Below are 17,818 nucleotides of genomic sequence, written 5' to 3'. Positions count from 1 at the left end.
TGTCCCTGTTCATGTGACAGAGTCACACAGAGGGACATGTTTTCCTTATTTTAAAATTCTTTGTTTCTCATGTTAAAAGTTTTCAGCTCATTGAGGCTGCCCTGTGCTTCAGGGAGCTTTCGCTGAGCGTACTCCCCCACACATGCACTGACTTCAACACTCGCGCTCCTCCCGCCCTCACCCCGGCAGCGCTGAGCGTTTCAGCGCGCGATTCACGCTGGCTAGCCGTTAATTGGCCGTTAATTGGCCAGCCAGCGTGAAATCCCGGTTGGGGCCCGATCGCAGGAGGTTTCCAGGCTGCTCCCAGGGTCGCCCACCACGCCTGCCTGACGAGGTAAAAATTCTGACCATGGAGAGGCAACTGAAAAGACAAAAACTAAACTAGCATCGCAGCTTCACTGTGTAGGTTCCCCCAGTTTCCAGCTAAGCCACCAGATGGAGCACTTCTCCAGCTCATACTAATAATGGAGAGTAAAACTGGTGCATATTTCGGTTCTTCCTGCAATGCTCCAGGTCTGCCACTTTCTGCCAGATCCAAAAAACAAACATGAAAAGTTTGCACCTACATCAACAACTCCAAATTAACTCTCCTTGTGAGAAATCCAAAACTAGGGACCGTTAATATAAGATAGCCACTAATAAAATTGATATGAAATTCAGGCCAAGCTTCCGTACTCAGTGTGAACTGAGGTTTCAAGGAAGGTTTTTTTTTAAAATTGCTGTGCCCCGTTTTTAATCATTTTCTTGGCCTTGTTAGTACGATGTTGTTCGTCTGAGTGTGTGGGGTGCTGACCCGACCTCCCCAGGACTGGTCATTTTGTCCTTCTGAGGGAGCTGTTAAAGAAAATGAGAACAGAATTCTGCTCGGATGAAGAGAAGGTTGGAAAACTAACCTAGCGGCAAGTAACGGTTGCAGGGGCCAATCTACAAAGCATGTTGGTTGGAATATTGGCTGCAAGTCGCTCACAACAATGATAGGGAACACAGCCTCCAGCTGTCTGTACTGGGAGGCAACCACTGCACATGGCTCAAAAGGTAAAGAGAGCAAAAACCAGGCCCCCCCCCACCCCAACCCCCCCCACACACACACACACACACACACACACACAGTACAAACTCCACCTCCCAGTTCAAATTTGTCATGTTTATTTAAAAACATGAACGTCAATCCCAACAGCCCCTCTGGCAATGAGTTATGGGTTGGTCAGTGTGGGAGTGGGTGTCCACTCTCGAGAAGTGGAATTTGCAGCCCACACCATCCCAATGTCGGCAGCTGAGGAAAACTGCTGGTCAGGGGGGTGGAGAAATGTAGAGGTCAAGACTATCACAACTGTAGAAAGAAACTTCTCTCTGCTCCGACAGAAATAGAGAGAACGTGATCACAAGGTCAGGTTTGAAAGGCAAAAATAAAGGCAGAGTTTCAAATCGGTCTCTCTTCTGATGGTCTTTTCAAATCAAAGCACTCACCTGCTGCTGCACATGTTCTCTTGTATTCCCAACATTTTAGCCTTCACCTTTTTCCTCTGTTTTTTAATCGCAGCCTTGATCGCTTCCATGAAAATTGCTGGGCACTTCTCATCATTGAGAATCTCTCTGCAACATCAAAACAGATCTTCTAAGTCTCTGTTGCACAAGGCAAAAGGTCAGTACCTTACACTTCATTTCAACTGTTCCACACTTCAAGAAAGTAATTACCAAAAGCAAAACTGTATTAACCCTTACAAACTGAAAAAGGATGCTGGACATGCATTTTAGATTGCAGTCCGTCCATTACACAGATAGATTGCAGAATCGTCCTATCGTTAGGAGCTGGGTGGGATTGGGGGTGGGAGGGGGGTAGAGCATAGACATCGAGGGTTGCAAACCCACCATTTCCCCATGACACACATCCCCCCCTGACACCACACAATACCTGCTCACCTCTGATAGTAAGCTAATTCCTCCTGCACCAAGAACAAGTTAGCCTTTAGCTCGTTGCGCTCATGCAGAATCTGTCGCATTTCTTGCTTTGTAAAGTAGGGCCGGTTTGGATCTGTCACATCGATTATGATTTTGTCAGCCAGGTTGAATGCTGGTGTGTCAGTGATCTTTTAAGAGAAGAAGAGGTGAAGGACATTCAAAGTCTGCACAGTTATCCAGCTACAACAAACCTAGAACAAAACAAACTTAACGTTCGATTGGTTTAATTCTGATTTCAGATGTGCAGTCACCTCCTCATTTTTTAAATAAACAGTGTGTCAGGAAACATGCTTTATGCCCAATATTGATTTTTAATCCACTGGCTAGAAAACTAAACTGAACTTTGAAAGACAAAGACTTTTTAAAACACAGGCTAAAAGTGTGACTGGAGCCCACAACAAAGATGGCTACCCTAACTTGCATCGCTATGCTCTCCACATTGCAACCCAATGAGATGAAGACACTGTGTCAGCAAAGCACCATCAAGGACAATGCCCTCAGGAGAATGTGAGTGAGCCACATATCCTGTGCCTTGATGCCTTGCTAATGGGGAAATCACCTGGGATATTCAACAAGGGGTTCCCAGACATCAACTGTAAGTTACAAGGGGAAATACACTAGTCACAACCATGTTTGAACCAGGCCCAATATTTGTGTGTTTAAGTTTCCGCTTTCTCTGTGGGAGGACAAGCATCTGAGACACTGATGAGAGAAGACCCAAGTGGGGCCCCTACTTAACGCTCTCTCTCCAGCCCACCTTGCAAGCTTCTAACCCTGTTTACTGACCATGACTATCCAGAGACACCCCTGCAGCAGACAGAGAATTAAAAGAATTCAACCTATTACCATCATTTCCAGGAGAACAGCCAAATCAGCCATCTACATCTTTAAATGGAAGCATAGGGGCCACTGAAGGAAAGTCACAAGGCCACTGAATTCAGCCTGAAGCCAAATTACAGACTGTATATTCCTTTTATGTTTATGGACTCAATTTGACTAACCTGTCCTTCCACATTCTAATCTATTTTGTACGTGTGTGACCTGTGTTTATGACAGAGAGAGAGTGACAGAGAGAGCATGAGCAAAAAAGTCAGAGTGTATTTTGTTTCGATTGGTTTAAGTATGATAAAGCTTTCTTTGCTAAACTCAAGAAAATCTGTCCAATTTGTTCTTTTATCGTTACAGCGTGTAAAGAGTTAAGTTCTCACTAAATTAGCAGGTATATCCTTCCACAACAAAAAAACCGACTGTGGTCAAACAAGGAGGGAAAAGGAGGGAGTCATTCAACCCTTCCTCACCTGATCGTAACAAAATGTATATAGGGTAGGATAGTAAAAAGGCATTTGGCCCATCCAGATCCCCATTGGTTAGGATCTGGATCGACCACTTTCATCTTTCCTCTCTGAAGTATGCAAGCTCTTCTAGTTTCTTTTGGAATGCTTTGCTACTAGTTTACACTGGGCGTGTCAAATACTCATCTTTTCCAATTGTGCAAGTAACATGCCTGTACTATTGATCTGCCTATTCCATTTCTTTCAGTAAATTCAACACTTGCAGCCTACAGTGTCTTCCCCAGGCATCTTTAATCTCCCCTCTTCTCCTAACAAAATCAACTCATTCAACCTTTTTTTAAGCATGAATGATCAATGATCCAAAATGTAAGCTCCATCTTTCATTTCTTTTTTTTAAATATACCATGTTAGGCCTAGTAGCTCCTGTAGCATTTGAGGGGGTAAATTATCCATGACTAGGCAAAAAGGTATTATAGAAGAAAATTAGTACAGAAATGGTAACAATAATTATTTGACACATTTAAGGAGATATTCTACACAAATCTTTGAAATAGGGACTTGAACCCAAACCTTCTGATTTAGGAGGCAAGAGGTGCTATCGCCTGGGATTCAAATACCTTTTGATCAGTGCCTTTTTCAGTCCGAATCTCAGCCAGGTTGGATTGGAGCCTGTCTATCTCTTTGTCCTTTTGCTGCACTGTGACCTCCAGTTCTGCCTTTTTCTCCAGCACACTTCTCAGCTGGGTTTGAACCACGTTTATTTTGTGCCGCAAATCATTGTTAACCTTCAGAAGTCGATCCAACTGCTGCTGAAGCTGGAACAAAACAATCTGTAACAGTCAGATCAACAAGTTGCACTTCTGTTTTTGTCAATGCATTTTCAAAGACTTGCAGTGTTAAAAATAATGACATCGTCAGGCAGTATTTATTAACATCCTCCATCCTGCCCCCTTTCTCCCTCTCTGCTCCTTAAAAAAAGGTACTGACTCTGGTAATATGGTTGCAGTGTCCTGATCTGTGGGAGTTTCATCACCTGACATTCTGCCTCCAAACTGCCCCACCCAGTCAAACAGCCTCCCTTCCCAAACTAAACACAACTAAAGGCTTCAAAGAAAATGAAGGAAAATCAGTTTTTTTATAGTGCCCCCTATGATTTTTCTCCTGGGTCATTCACAGATGTGTCAAAAAGATAACGCTTTAATCCCTGAAGAGTCCGGGATGACCTGGGGGCGAAGGGGAAAGTGGTGGTTGGCGACTTAATCTGCTACATTTCCATCAGAGCCCATCAACTCACCGAAGGAGCCATTCTTTTATCTTTGAGCTAAAGGCAGTATCACTGGGGTGTTTTCTCATCAATAGGACAAATGATCAATCATTGATCAGTCCTGCTGAGAAATTAGCATTCGCGCTCTCTCCCAGAATTATTAAATGCAAACACACAGTAATCGGGCAGCTAATCATATCACAGATAGCAAGTACACAGTAATCGGGCAACAGATAGCAAGTACACAGTAATCGGGCAACAGATTTTTTTTTTTTTTTTGTAAAAATATACTTTATTCATAAAAATCTTCAATCACATTCAAAACCATTTCAAAAACATTACAAGGGTACAATCCAGGTTAAACTTAATCGGGCAACAGATAGCAAGTACACAGTAATCGGGCAGCTAATCATATCACAGATAGCAAGTACACAGTAATCGGGCAACAGATAGCAAGTACACATGTTTCTCAGGTTTGCTGCAACACATCATTGAACCAAATCATTTGCCCCAACCACACAAAACTGAGCCAGATTCTGTCACCATCTGAAATCCACATATATGCACACTTCCCCATCAAAGGCCATGATCTGATCTTTCCCACTCCAACCCCCCCCCCGCCCCCCACTTAACATTGGGACCTAAAGCACAGTTGTTGGGTCCCGAATGTCACTCCCCTGAATGCAGCTAACACAGTATTGGGATCAAACCACAATCATCGGCCACTTGGGTTCAGTTCAAAGCTGAACATTCACCACCAGAGCCACTACGAAGCTCAAAAGTTGAATTCACAGGCACACTTCAAGCGTTCCGCAGGTAATTTTGTAAAATAAAACAGGCTTAAATGCAAGTTTGTTTGTAGAATTGGAACCTGCAGCGGAGGTTACAGTACTTTGAAAGAAACACAAGCGCTGGTCCTCATATAAACAGCTCAATCAAAAATGCGACTAAGGGACGGTTCAGACTTTCAATCTTCTGACAACTTCTGGGTTATCCTTTGCCCTGTAATCAGTTACAGCAGAATGCACCTACTCTTTCCCAACCTGCTGATAAGTAGAGAGATGCCTGGCCGTCTTCCAAAAATCAGATTAAATTATAAAAACCAAAGCAGCGTACATAGAAACATGATTAAGGCCCCAACAATGTTTAGTCTCATAATCTAGGAAGTGTAAAGATCATTCTGGTCTGTCTGACTGAACCGAGAGTTCAAAAACAACCTTCTTTTCAGACCCAGGATTTTAATTGTTGATCCAATGGTACTATCCATAATCCCATCTTTCCAGAGGAGACATTAAATGGAGACCCGGTCACCCCACTTCGCTTGATGTATTACGAACCACGGTATCTATTTTCAAGAGCAGGAAAGTTCTCCCCAGTGTCCTGGCCAATATGTATCCCTCAACCAACAGCCCTAATATCAGGTTATCTGATTGGAAGAACACCACTGTTGGTGGGGCCTTGCTATGAGAAAATTAGCTACTTCATTTCTCCACATGCAACAGTGATTACACTTCAAAAAAGCACTTCACTGGCTGTAAAGCACTTTGAGATGTCCTGACATTGCGAAAGGCACTATATAAATGCAAGTCTTTCTTTGGATTGGAACTGTGTGGTCAGACACTGCAATAAATTGAATTTACTCTTTCCGTAGAGAGACATCATGCAGTGCAAAAATTTAGTGAGAAAAACTGGAATTTTGTTTGGTTAGAAGAGTATAGGGAACAGGTTCTCTTGAGGGATTTCTACACAATAAGCCATGTCTACCTTCGTCTAAATCATTGCAGAGTCCCAAAATTCACATAATGTCACATAAGGTCTTGAAATGAGGGACTTATACTTTACAGGTGATGGTTGACCAATAATTGTTTTTCCAGTCACACATTAACAGGATGCAATGATTGACAGAAACAATGCAATAGAAATCAGTAGTATCAGGAATGAAATGGTGTGGAACACACATGGTGTGACCCTGCAAAGTCCTCCTTACTAACATCTGGGGGTTTGTGCCAAAATTGGGAGAGCTGTCTCACAGACTAGTCAAGCAACAGCCTGACATAGTCATCCTCACAGAATCATACCTTACAGATAATGTCCCAGACATCACCATCACCATCCCTGGGTATGTCCTGTCCCACCGGCAGGACAGGCCCAGCAGAGGTGGCGGCACAGTGGTATACAGTCGGGAGGGTGTTGCACTGGGAGCCCTAAACATTGACTCCGGACCCCATGAAGTCTCATGGCATCAGGTCAAACATGGGCAGGGAAACCTCCTGCTGATTACCACATACCGCCCTCCCTCAGCTGATGAATCAGTGCTCCTCCATGTTGAACACGACTTGGAGGAAGCACTGAGGGTGGCAAGGGCACCGAACATAATCTGGGTGGGGGACTTCAATGTCCATCACCAAAAGTGGCTCGGTAGCACCACTCCTGACCGAGCTGGCCAAGTCCTAAATGAAATAGCTACTAGACTGGGTCTGCGGCAGGTGGTGAGGGAACCAACAAGAGGGAAAAACATACTTGACCTCATCCTCACCAACCAGCCTGCTGCAGATGCATCTGTCCATGACAGTACTGGTAGGAGTGACCACCGCACAGTCCTTGTGGAGACGAAGTCCCGCCTTCACATTGAGAAAACCTTCCATCGTGTTGTGTGGCACAAATATGACACAAAGCTGGGTGGGAGGGTGAGCTGTGAGGAGGATGCAGAGATGCTTCAGTGTGATTTGGACAAGCTGAGTGAGTGGGCAAATGCATGGCAGATGCAGTATAATGTGGATAAATGTGAGGTTATTCACTTTGGTAGCAAAAACAGGAAGGCAGATTATTATCTGAATGGCTATAAATTGAGAGAGAGGAATGTGCAACGAGACCTGGGTGTCCTTGTACACCAGTCGCTGAAGGTAAGCATGCAGGTGCAGCAGGCGGTAAAGAAGGCAAATGGTATGTTGGCCTTCATAGCCAGAGGATTCGAGTACAGGAACAGGGATGTCTTGCTGCAATTGTACAGGGCCTTGGTGAGACCACACTTGGAATATTGTGTGCAGTTTTGGTCTCCTTATCTGAGGAAGGACCTTCTTGCTATAGAGGGAGTGCAGCGAAGGTTTACCAGACTGATTCCTGGGATGGCGGAACTGACACATGAGGAGAGATTGAGTCGATTAGGATTATATTCGCTGGAGTTCAGAAGAATGAGGGGGGATCTCATAGAAACCTGTAAAATTCTAACAGGACTAGACAGGGTAGATGCAGGAAGGATGTTCCCGATGGTGGCGGAGTCCAGAACCAGGGGTCACAGTCTGAGGATATGGGGTAGACCATTTAGGACTGAGATGAGGAGAAATTTCTTCACCCAGAAAGTGGTGACCTTGTGGAATTCGCTACCACAGAAAGTAGTTGAGGCCAAAACATTGTATGTTTACCATGCTAAATGGGATAGATTTCAAACAGATCTAGCAACTCAAGACTGGGCATTCATGAGGGGCTGTGGGCCATCAGCAGCAGCAGAATTCTACTCGAACACAATCTGTAACCTCTTGGCCCAGCATATCCCCCACTCTACCATTACCATCAAGCCAGGGGATCAACCCTGGTTCAATGAACATGCCAGGAGCAGCACCAGGCATACTAAAAATGAGGTGTCAACTTGCTGAAGCTATAACACAGGACTACTTGCGTGTCAAACAGCATAAGCAGCAAGTAATAGACAGGGCTAAGCGATCCCACAACCAACAGATCAGATCTAAGCTCTGCAGTCCTGCCACATCCAGTCGTGAATGGTGGTGGACAATTAAACAACTCACTGGTGGAGGAGGCTCCACAAATATCTCCCATCCTCAATGATGGGGGAGCCCAGCACATCAGTGCAAAAGATAAGGCTGAAGCATTCGCAACAATCTTCAGCCAGAAGTGCCGAGTTGATGATCCATCTCGGCCTCCTCCACAGGTCCCCAGCATCAAAGGGGCCAATTTGATTCACTCCATGTGATACCAAGAAACGGCTGAAGGTACTGGATACTGCAAAGGCTCTGGGCCCTGACAGCATTCCAGCAATAATGCTGAAGATTTGTGCTCCAGAACTTGTCGCGCCCCTAGCCAAGCTGTCCCAGTACAGCTACAACACTGGCATCTACCCGGCTATGTGGAAAATTGCCTAGATATGTCCTGTACACAAAAAGCAGGACAAATCCAACCCGGCCAATTACCAGCCCCATCAGTCTGTTCTACATCGTCAGTAAAGTAATGGAAGGGGTCATCAACAGTGCTATCAAGTGGCACTTGCTTAGCAATAACCTGCTCACTGATGCCCAGTTTGGGTTCCACCAGGGCCACTCAGCTCCTGGCCTCATTACAGCCTTGGTTTAAACATGGACAAAAGAGCCGAACTCCCGAAGTGAGGTGAGTATGACTGCCCTTGACGTCAATGCCACATTTGACAGAGTGTAGCATCAAGGAGCCCTAGCAAAACTGGAGTCAATGGGAACCAGGGGGAAAACTCTCCACTGGTTGGAGTCATTTCTAGCAGGAAGGAAGATGGTTGTGGTTGTTGGAGGTCAGTCATCTCAGCTCCAGGACCTCACTGCAGGAGTTCCTCAGGGTAGTGTCCTCGGCCCAACCATCTTCGACTGCTTCATCAATGACCTCCCTTCCATCATAAGGTCAGAAGTGGGGATGTTCGCTGATGATTGCACAATGTTCAGCACCATTCGCGACTCCTCAGATACTGAAGAAGTCCATGTCCAAATACAGCAAGACCTGGACAATATCCAGGTTTGGGCTGACAAGTGGCAAGTAACATTCGTGCCACACAAGTGCCAGGCAATGATCCTTTCCAACACAAGAGAATCCAACCATCGTCCCTTGATGTTACCATCACTGAATCTCCCCTATCAACATCCTGGGGGTTACTATTGACCAGAAACTGAACTGAACTAGTCATATAAATACTGTGGCTACAAGAGCAGGTCAGAGGCTGGGAATTCTAAGGGGAGCAACTCACCTCCTGACTTCCCAAAGCCTGTCCACCAGCTACAAGGCACAAGTCAGGAGTGTGATGGAATACTCCCTACTTGCCTGGACCCACAACACTCAAGAAGCTTGACACTGTCCAGGACAAAGCAGCCCGCTTGATTGGCACCACATCCACAAACATTCACTCCCTCCACCACTGACGCACAGTAGCAGCAGTGTGTACCATCTACAAGATGCACTGCAGGAATTCACCAAGGCTCCTTCAATAGCACCTTCCAAACCCACAACCACTACCATCTAGAAGGACAAGGGCAGCAGATAAATGGGAATGCCAGCACCCAGAAGTTCCCCTCACCATTCTGACTTGGAAATATATCGCCGTTCCTTCATTGTCGCTGGGTTAAAATCCTGGAACTCCCTTCCTAACAGCACTGTGGGTGTACCTACACCACAGGGACTGCAGCGGTTCAAGAAGGCAGCTCACCACCACCTTCTCAAGCGTAACTGGGATGGGCAATAAATGCTGGCCCAGCCAGCGAAGCCCATATCCCATGAATAAATTTTTTTAAAATGTCTTGCTCACTTCACAGGCACCTTGACTTTTATACTCCCTTTCACTCCTTCATTTAATCTGCATTTTGGCATATGATTTTTTTCAAAGTACTCTTAATCTGTCAGCAGTTGGCTGTATTAGTTAAATTACTTTTTACTGTGTGAACCAACGTAACAAAAATGAAAAGACAATGCACTCTGCACCAAGGACAAATCCACCGAGCTTTCAGTCACTATAATGTGGAAACTGGCCAGGCTTTTCAATCACTACCTCATGGCTGTTTCCAAATCATAGGTGGTCCTTTGAGCAGCAAACCCACATTATACACTAGAATAGACTGTGGGGCATGATGCAGTAATCTTAAAATGCCTTAATAGTGTTCTATAATAATGGGGACATGCACTGTCAATGTGATTCTCAACGACCTCATACAACCAAGTATCTGTATACTAACACTTCCCAGTGGTATAGTATATCTGTGGTTTTCGTAGGTTTACTATTTCTGGCCATATGGTAAATTTAAATTATAGTGTGCTCACTCCATGGCGAGACAGTGTCCCCAAAATCTCAATTACTGCGTGTGAGTCACTAACCTCGTGAGTCACTAGCCCAAGTATTTGGGACTGAGGGAGGGGCAATGCTAAAGTCCAGTGAAGCTCTATTTGTCATAAAAAAGTGAAATGAGTGCTATAATGCAGGGAATCAGAGGAGCAGCAGCAAAGGAGCTGGGTGGAAATGTTCATAAACAGATGCAAGAAGGGACTAACTAGCTACACACTAAATATCCGGTATTAGTAATCATGAACACACCTTTTTAAATCAGAGTCCCTGTCTGATGTATTATCTGAAGTAAAAGTTGTGCAATTTTTAGTTACATTTTAGGCATGATGCAACAATTACTTTATAAGGGATCATTGGCTCAAGCACCATAAATTGATCATCTGACTTCATCTATTTACATCTAAACTGGACTAACTGGTTTAGAATTAAAGCTAAAGTATCTGCAAGTTGAATTTTTTCTATGGAGGTTGGGTGCAAATAGTTCTAGACTTCAGAAGCTTAAAGCCTGTTTGAACATTAATTCAGATAATCCAAAACATTTCGATTAAACAACAAAAAAGGGCCATTCAGTGACACACTAACACAGTGCAGCACAAAATCCCAGTCACATTTCATAACATTCACATCGTATGAGCCCTCAAAGTGATACCTGAGACAACAGTCTTTCCTCAAGAATGGGTAATTAAAAATGCATCTCGGGATACTCGCACAGCCCCATGCACTACGCAAGAGGCAAAAAGACCTATACACAGATCCCCATATCCTCAGTTTGCAAACCTTTCACTGATTGAATAAGGAGGGAAAAAGAATGCAAACATCAGTAGAAAAGGACATTAAATGTAGGGCAAAAAACCATTAGCAGTTATGCTTTCGGCTGCCTTGGTTCCACATTCTGAAATGGTCTTCCTAAACTCCTGGACTTCTTCACTTCTCTCTCCTCTGTCAAAACCCTCCCTAAAACCCATCTCCAGCCAAGCTTTTGGTCGTCCTTCCTAATCTTTCGTTATTTGGCTCAGGGTCTATTTTTCCTTATACTACTGTCAGTTGTTACACTACTGTCAGCTGTTTTTCTACATTGAATAAGCTGCTATATAAATGCCAGTTGTTTCTGTTGTTGCTGAATAAAAGTGAGGTGCCCTTTTTAAAATGTGATAAATGATTCAGAAATGAAATGAAAATCTTGTTATTAAATGAGAATGAGAACAAGATAAAATAAATGCTCCATCAGGAGATCAGCGTACCCGAATGAACTTTATATTTTTTGCAAAACATTCTCTTATGGTCTTTAACTTCTACTTTACAATTCTTCACTCTGGGGGAACTGAGATAGAAACTAGCAAAACTCCAAAGGGTCCCAAAGCGGTAAGGTCTGTCACTTACTGCGTCAACATCTTCGTTCTTACAATAGATCTCATGACCTTTGGCTCGGATCTCATCTCGTTGTTGGTCAACCACTTCTTTCAACTTGAGCATTACTTCCCGTTCCTTCTTGGATAGGCTGTCTAATAAAAGAAAGGATGTCAGCATATCTATCCTTTGGTCAAAACATTATGTAGCTCGCGAGAACTTACGCTAAATAAGATCCTGCAGGGTTTGTAAAAACGTAATTCAAATCTTACAATGCACGAGTCAGATCCAATCCCAGTCCAGCCCTGGCAGGATAGATTGATACAATAGGAGCAACCATAATGACAATGTTACTCACAATTTGCAAGATTCGAATTTGCCTCCTCAGCTCCCACCCTGTGAAGACAAGCCATGCTCGGAGCACATTCCTTTCTTCAGGCACTATTAAATTCAACTCTAGATTATAACACCGCAGTAAAGTATCCTGCCATAGTCACAAGCTCAACTTCAACAGTCCAGCTCTTGCCTATCTGCGCTTTACTGTGTAACAACATTTGACACAATGAAACTGCATCAGGAATGTGTTATCAGGGACATAGTAGCCACAATGTTATAGCTTTCAACTCAAACCCGAGAGATCAGAGTTTGAATTCCAGCCTCTATTGTCATTCACAATCAGACTCTTCTGGCCAATTTCTGGCAATTGGCAGGCAACATTATCGAGGCAATGGGATGGGGAGGAGGCAAGGCTCCCTTCACAGCTCAAGGACACTTCCTGACATACAAAACAAAGACAGTACTGACAGTGCCTCTACTGATAGTATCCACCCTATCTTTTAGTCTGTTGGTAAGGGGAAATTTCTGTCTTGGGGATGGATAAAACTGAATTTTCATGCCTAAGTTGTGTTACGACTTGATGAATTCTCTAAATGTTGGGTCACATATACTTGGGCAGTGGAACAACAGATTGATACTCCAAATGTGTTCAGATTTGGCAAATGCAGAGTCCCTGAACTCAGCTTTGCTTCAAGAAGAGCAGAAAAGCAATTCGCCAAGAGAAAGGGAAGAAACTAATTTAAAGAGTCAACCCTGAACCATTCTCACACACAGGTCAAGCTTTATGGTCAGTGGTCTGGGGGTAACTTGCCTACATGGCCGTACAATCAACATTTAACTGTACAAAAAAAAATGGAGAACCTATTTTTAAAAAAATATGGAATACATAACCAGAAAACAGCAGCACATATCTAGAGTTTTTATAAAGCACTGTTCAGAGGTATTCTGGTCATCAGGTTCCAAAGAGGCCGACATGTATAATGAGTGGGTACAGAGAGTTATTGCAGGTGTAAATGTGATAGGCTATATGATTAGGGAGGGTTAAAACTCTACAGTCTAAAGCCAAGGTGGTTCATGCAGGAACCTCATCAGGGAATGCAAAGTTTTAAACTACTTCAAGACATGTCAGGCAGGCCGGAGAAAATAAAATTTAATGTGTAAAATAACATTAGCAAAAAGATTTTCCTGAAAGGATGATAAACATTGGGACCAATCTGGGAGCTCACACAGGTGATCAAATTCAACAAATGCATCTTCATGTGGCGTCTCCTATCCACCAAATAACCAACACAATGCAACAGAATCCCCTCACACCCACCAGCAGGCCCTCGCTATCGGGACTCAAATCAACAGAACCCCCTCACTCACCCACCAGCAGGCCCTCACTATCAGGACTCAAATCAACAGAACCCCCTCACTCACCCACCAGCAGGCCCTCACTATCAGGACTCAAGCCTAATGTTCAGGTGTTGTACCTCATCCTCAATGATACCAGCTTCCGACCCACTTCTCGCAGTCTCCACATATCTCCACCTATTCAGTTATGGCAGGTACATCACCAGAATGCAAAGAATCACTAACATTCTTCTCTTTTCTGCAGAACAAGGTGGCCCACAACAGGAGGGAGCAGAACAGGATCAGAGGGGGACAGCCATGTCTGCATCACCCAAGCCCATTGGAGGAGACAGTGCTCAGCATTGTGCGGCAGGCTTCCACAGAGGCTGTTCCATCCAAAGTCACAGAGACCATTCAGGAGGACAGTACGTTTCTGTCTTATGGCCTCAAATCCCACCACATACTTATCTTGCTGATAGAAGCAAGTGAGAGCTGCAAATCATGTGACCATGGACCTCTGTTTTCCACCCCTCCCCACCTTCCTCACCCCAACCGCCCCATTTCTGATACCCAAGAACTACAGCCTGGCCAACTGCAGCCTCATGAGGAAGGGTGAGAGCTGCTATAGCCCTCTCAGGAAGAGGCGCTGTCACCTGAACTGACAATTGCAGTCACCAGCTCAGATACTGGTACAATAGCTTCCTTACAGACTAGTATAGAGCCAGTATCTGCACATGGTGAATCACAGAACATAAATGGGCTGCAGACAAAGCAGGGGAAATCAGGGCAAGCAGACTTACACAAACCCAGCAAGCTGTCTTCCAGCTGATTACTAGGACCTGCTGATGCACCAGCCTGGGCAAGTGGCAGAGGCTCTGTGGAGCATGAACCTGGTGTCCTCGAAGGATGAGAGCAGTTGTGCTCCCACCACTGTCACTCTTAGTGTCACTCTGCCAGTACCTTTGCTTTTGCCACCCAGCCAGCTGGCCTAGAGATGCTCAAGAGCATCCTGCAGAGTCATCTAAAGTCTCCCCCCGTGACAGTCAGCAGCCATCCGTCAGCCCTGATGCTGTTGCTGAGGAAGCACTGCACTAAGTCAGGCAAAGGCAGTCGCAAGACAGGCAGTAAGATAATGCACAAGGCTGAATGGTTCAATTTTGTATGCATTTTTGGACACTGGATAAAGTTTTATGGAAAAGCTTTTGTTAATGGTTTCTATTGCAGCATTTTGGCCAAGAGGATGTCATGATTGGACCTTGTAGACGGATGGGCAGGTAGGGAGTTGCAGAACAACAGTGGTGAAGGGATGGCATTCTAAAGGAGCCAAAGTCTCAGTGGGTGCTCACGGATGGCATGTCCCAAGTGAAGGGGCTCTAGATAGCTCCTCCCTGCCTCCTCCTCCTGAGGTGGGGTCTATACAGTTGCCGGCAATGGTTGCACCCTCTTATCTTAGAGGGTCATTAGTCTTTGGAATTCTTTTTCACAGGGAGCAGTGGAAGCTGCATCATTACATATATTCAAGGTAGAGTTAGACAGATTTTTGATTGATATGGGGATCAAAGCTTATGTGGGACAGGCAAGAAAGAGGATTTAAGGCCACAGTCAGATCAGCCACATTCTGGAGCTGAATTTTGCTGCTTAGGACTTTTCAAAATGCGCTTTAATGATCGAATAGCCTTTACTCATCTTAAATTTACACTTTTATGTTCTAGAAAATCCCTTACAAACACAGGATGCTATAGTATGTCCATTACTGGTAAACAGGATAGAAAGCAACAGAAAGTACAGATAAAGGAGTTTATGTAAGCAGAGGTCAAATTTACCTTCTTGGGACTGAATCTCGACCAACTGATTAACGAGATGCTGGTTTTCATCTGTCAACTGTGAAATCTGCTTCTGCAGTTCCTGGATTGGCTTGTGCCATGTGTGTGTTTTAAGTTCCAGATCCTGAAATACACAACAGGAAATGAAGTATTCATACTGCACTATAATAATCTCATGTTGGAGACGTGTAACAGTAGATTAAAATTCCAACTTTCAATCCTGGGGCTTGCAATGAAAGCCAATCCCAGATATAAATCCCCTCTTCTGTGCTGGCTCTCGAGAGCAATCTTGTGGGAACACCTTGACTTTGGGGTTCCTCTCCAAGTCACCCATCATGATTCAGGCATGTATCACTGTTCATTTAACATCTCAACACCCTGGAATTCCCTACCCAACATTACGAGAGCATCTTCACCACAAGGACTGCAACAGTTCAAGAAGACAACCCACTGTCATCTACTTAAGGAGAGTAGATATAGACAATAAATGTTGACATGCCAGTAGTGCTCACATATAAGATCAATAACAAATAAATCACAACCCAGTTTCTACTGGGCACAAGACTGAAGCACATCTGCCAGTCCGCCTAACTTGTGGACAATCTCAGTCAATCAGTCAGAGGCCATAAAGATTTGTACAGGAAATGGAAAACATGTTCATATTGGTGTGATAAATGCAGTGCTGAGTTTGCCACTGGCATATTATTGTGCATGAGCCTTTGGCCTACTGGTAGCATTCCCAACCTGAAGTCTGATGGAGCAGGGTTCAAACCCCACTCCAAGCAGCGAGTAGACACTGGAACTCCAACTCCAAATTCTACGATTATTGGCAAATTATTGACATTCGCTGTGATTCTCATAGCTGGAGAGTGTGGGTGTGGGTGCTCCCCCTGTTCTCAAAAGGTATGGGTTAAGGGTCTATAAGAGGTGAATAAAAAATGTATTTAAAGGTGAAGTTAGATAAGCACACAAGGGAGAAAGGAATAGAAGCATAGAGTTAGATGAAGCAGGGTAGGAGGATACTCATGAGGAGCATAGACAATGGCATGGACTGGTAGGGCCAAATAGCCTGATTCTGTGTAATGAAACCCTCCTGCTATATATAGGACCAACCACCCTCTCGGTTGGTATGTAATGATGATTATGACAATGGACAGAGCATTCACAATGTGGTCCATCGGACTATCAATAAGCCTATAAATCCTTCATGTTAATTGTATATTAATTGTATTTAATTGCATTCGGGTGCTGGGTATTAACTGGACAGTCACTTCCGTGCCTATAATTAGAAAAGACTGAAAGTGTGGTTGTTGGGTTAGGAGGTGTGTGTTTTGTTTTAATGTGTATCACTGTAAATAAAGGTTATAAAAATGTAAAGATTAGCTCCAGCTCTATCCTTAACCACCTGATTCTCTGGAATATAACACACTACTCTCTGGACTTTTGTCAGAGAGTCCTAATGACACAAAAGGAAGCCAGTCATCCACTGAGCCCATGCCAGCTCTCTGCAGAGCAATCCAGTCAGCCCCATTTCCCAAACCTGCAAGTACATTTCCCTCAAGTGCCTATCTAATTTCCCTTTGAAATCATTAATTGCCTCTGCTGCTACCACCCTCATAGGCAGCAAGTTCCAGATCATTCCCACTTGCTGAGTAAAAAAATTCTTCCTCACATCCCCCTGCACCTCTTGCCCAAAATCTTAAATCTGTATCCCCTACTCGTACTACCAGCTAATGGGGGCAGCTTTTTTTGGTCTACCTGATCTAAAGTTGTCATAATATCGTACCCCTCTATCAGATCTCCCCTCAACTTCCTCTGTTCCAAGGAGCTTCTCCAATCTAACATTGTGCTTAAAATAACCCATTCCTGGAACTGTTCTGGTAAATCTCCTCCACACCTTCTCATAAGAACCTCACATCCTTCCTAAAGTGCGGTGACCAGAACTGCTGACCTAACCAGGATTTTTTAGAAGATTCAGCACAACCTCCCTGCTTTTTGAAGCCCAAGATCTCATACGCTTTGTTGTCCACTCTCCCGATCTGTCCTGCACATGGACTCCCAAAGTCTCCAGGAATGCAAAGAGTCGGAAACAAAAGTGGAAAACTGTCTGGTGCCGAGTTAAAAATTGTGCATTTTCTGTGCCACATCCCTTGAAAAACAGGATAAAATTAGAAAATTTTCAAGGAACCTTTAATTCAGCTAATTTCCTTCAGAGATCTAAAACAAGTTCCACTTTAAAAGACCAATGAAAAGGGGTAAGTGGTAGGGTGGGGGTGGAAACTGGCTTTCTGGGAGTTATGGTAATACAGTGGTCTATTAATGTGTTACCATGAACTGAGGGAACAATGTCAGACATATTTAGAATCTGAACCCTTAA

General features: G+C 44.2%; 1 protein-coding gene across 6 annotated transcripts in view; it reads right to left on the bottom strand.

Annotated features, from left to right (window-relative positions):
* rilp (Rab interacting lysosomal protein) overlaps positions 1-17,818 on the bottom strand; it is a 44,073-nt gene that overhangs the window by 15,445 nt on the left and 10,810 nt on the right. For 3 of the 6 annotated variants that reach the window (XM_078547939.1, XM_078547935.1, XM_078547940.1), the window contains exons 2-6: positions 15,442-15,565; positions 11,981-12,102; positions 3,869-4,066; positions 1,921-2,087; positions 1,468-1,593 (exon numbers count right to left, since the gene is read on the bottom strand). In XM_078547939.1, coding sequence (XP_078404065.1) covers positions 1,468-1,593; positions 1,921-2,087; positions 3,869-4,066; positions 11,981-12,102; positions 15,442-15,565 — 737 coding nt within the window. Of the gene's footprint in view, positions 1-1,467; positions 1,594-1,920; positions 2,088-3,868; positions 4,082-11,980; positions 12,103-15,441; positions 15,566-17,818 lie in introns of all 6 variants that reach the window. The other 3 variants (XM_078547937.1, XM_078547936.1, XM_078547934.1) reach the window with 1 other exon arrangement.

The sequence above is a fragment of the Cetorhinus maximus genome, chromosome 9, assembly GCF_964194155.1.
Source record: "Cetorhinus maximus chromosome 9, sCetMax3.hap1.1, whole genome shotgun sequence".
Classification (NCBI taxonomy): Eukaryota; Metazoa; Chordata; class Chondrichthyes; order Lamniformes; family Cetorhinidae; genus Cetorhinus; species Cetorhinus maximus.
Note: the sequence above shows the minus strand (reverse complement) of the source record. Positions and strands in the feature narration are given on the sequence as shown.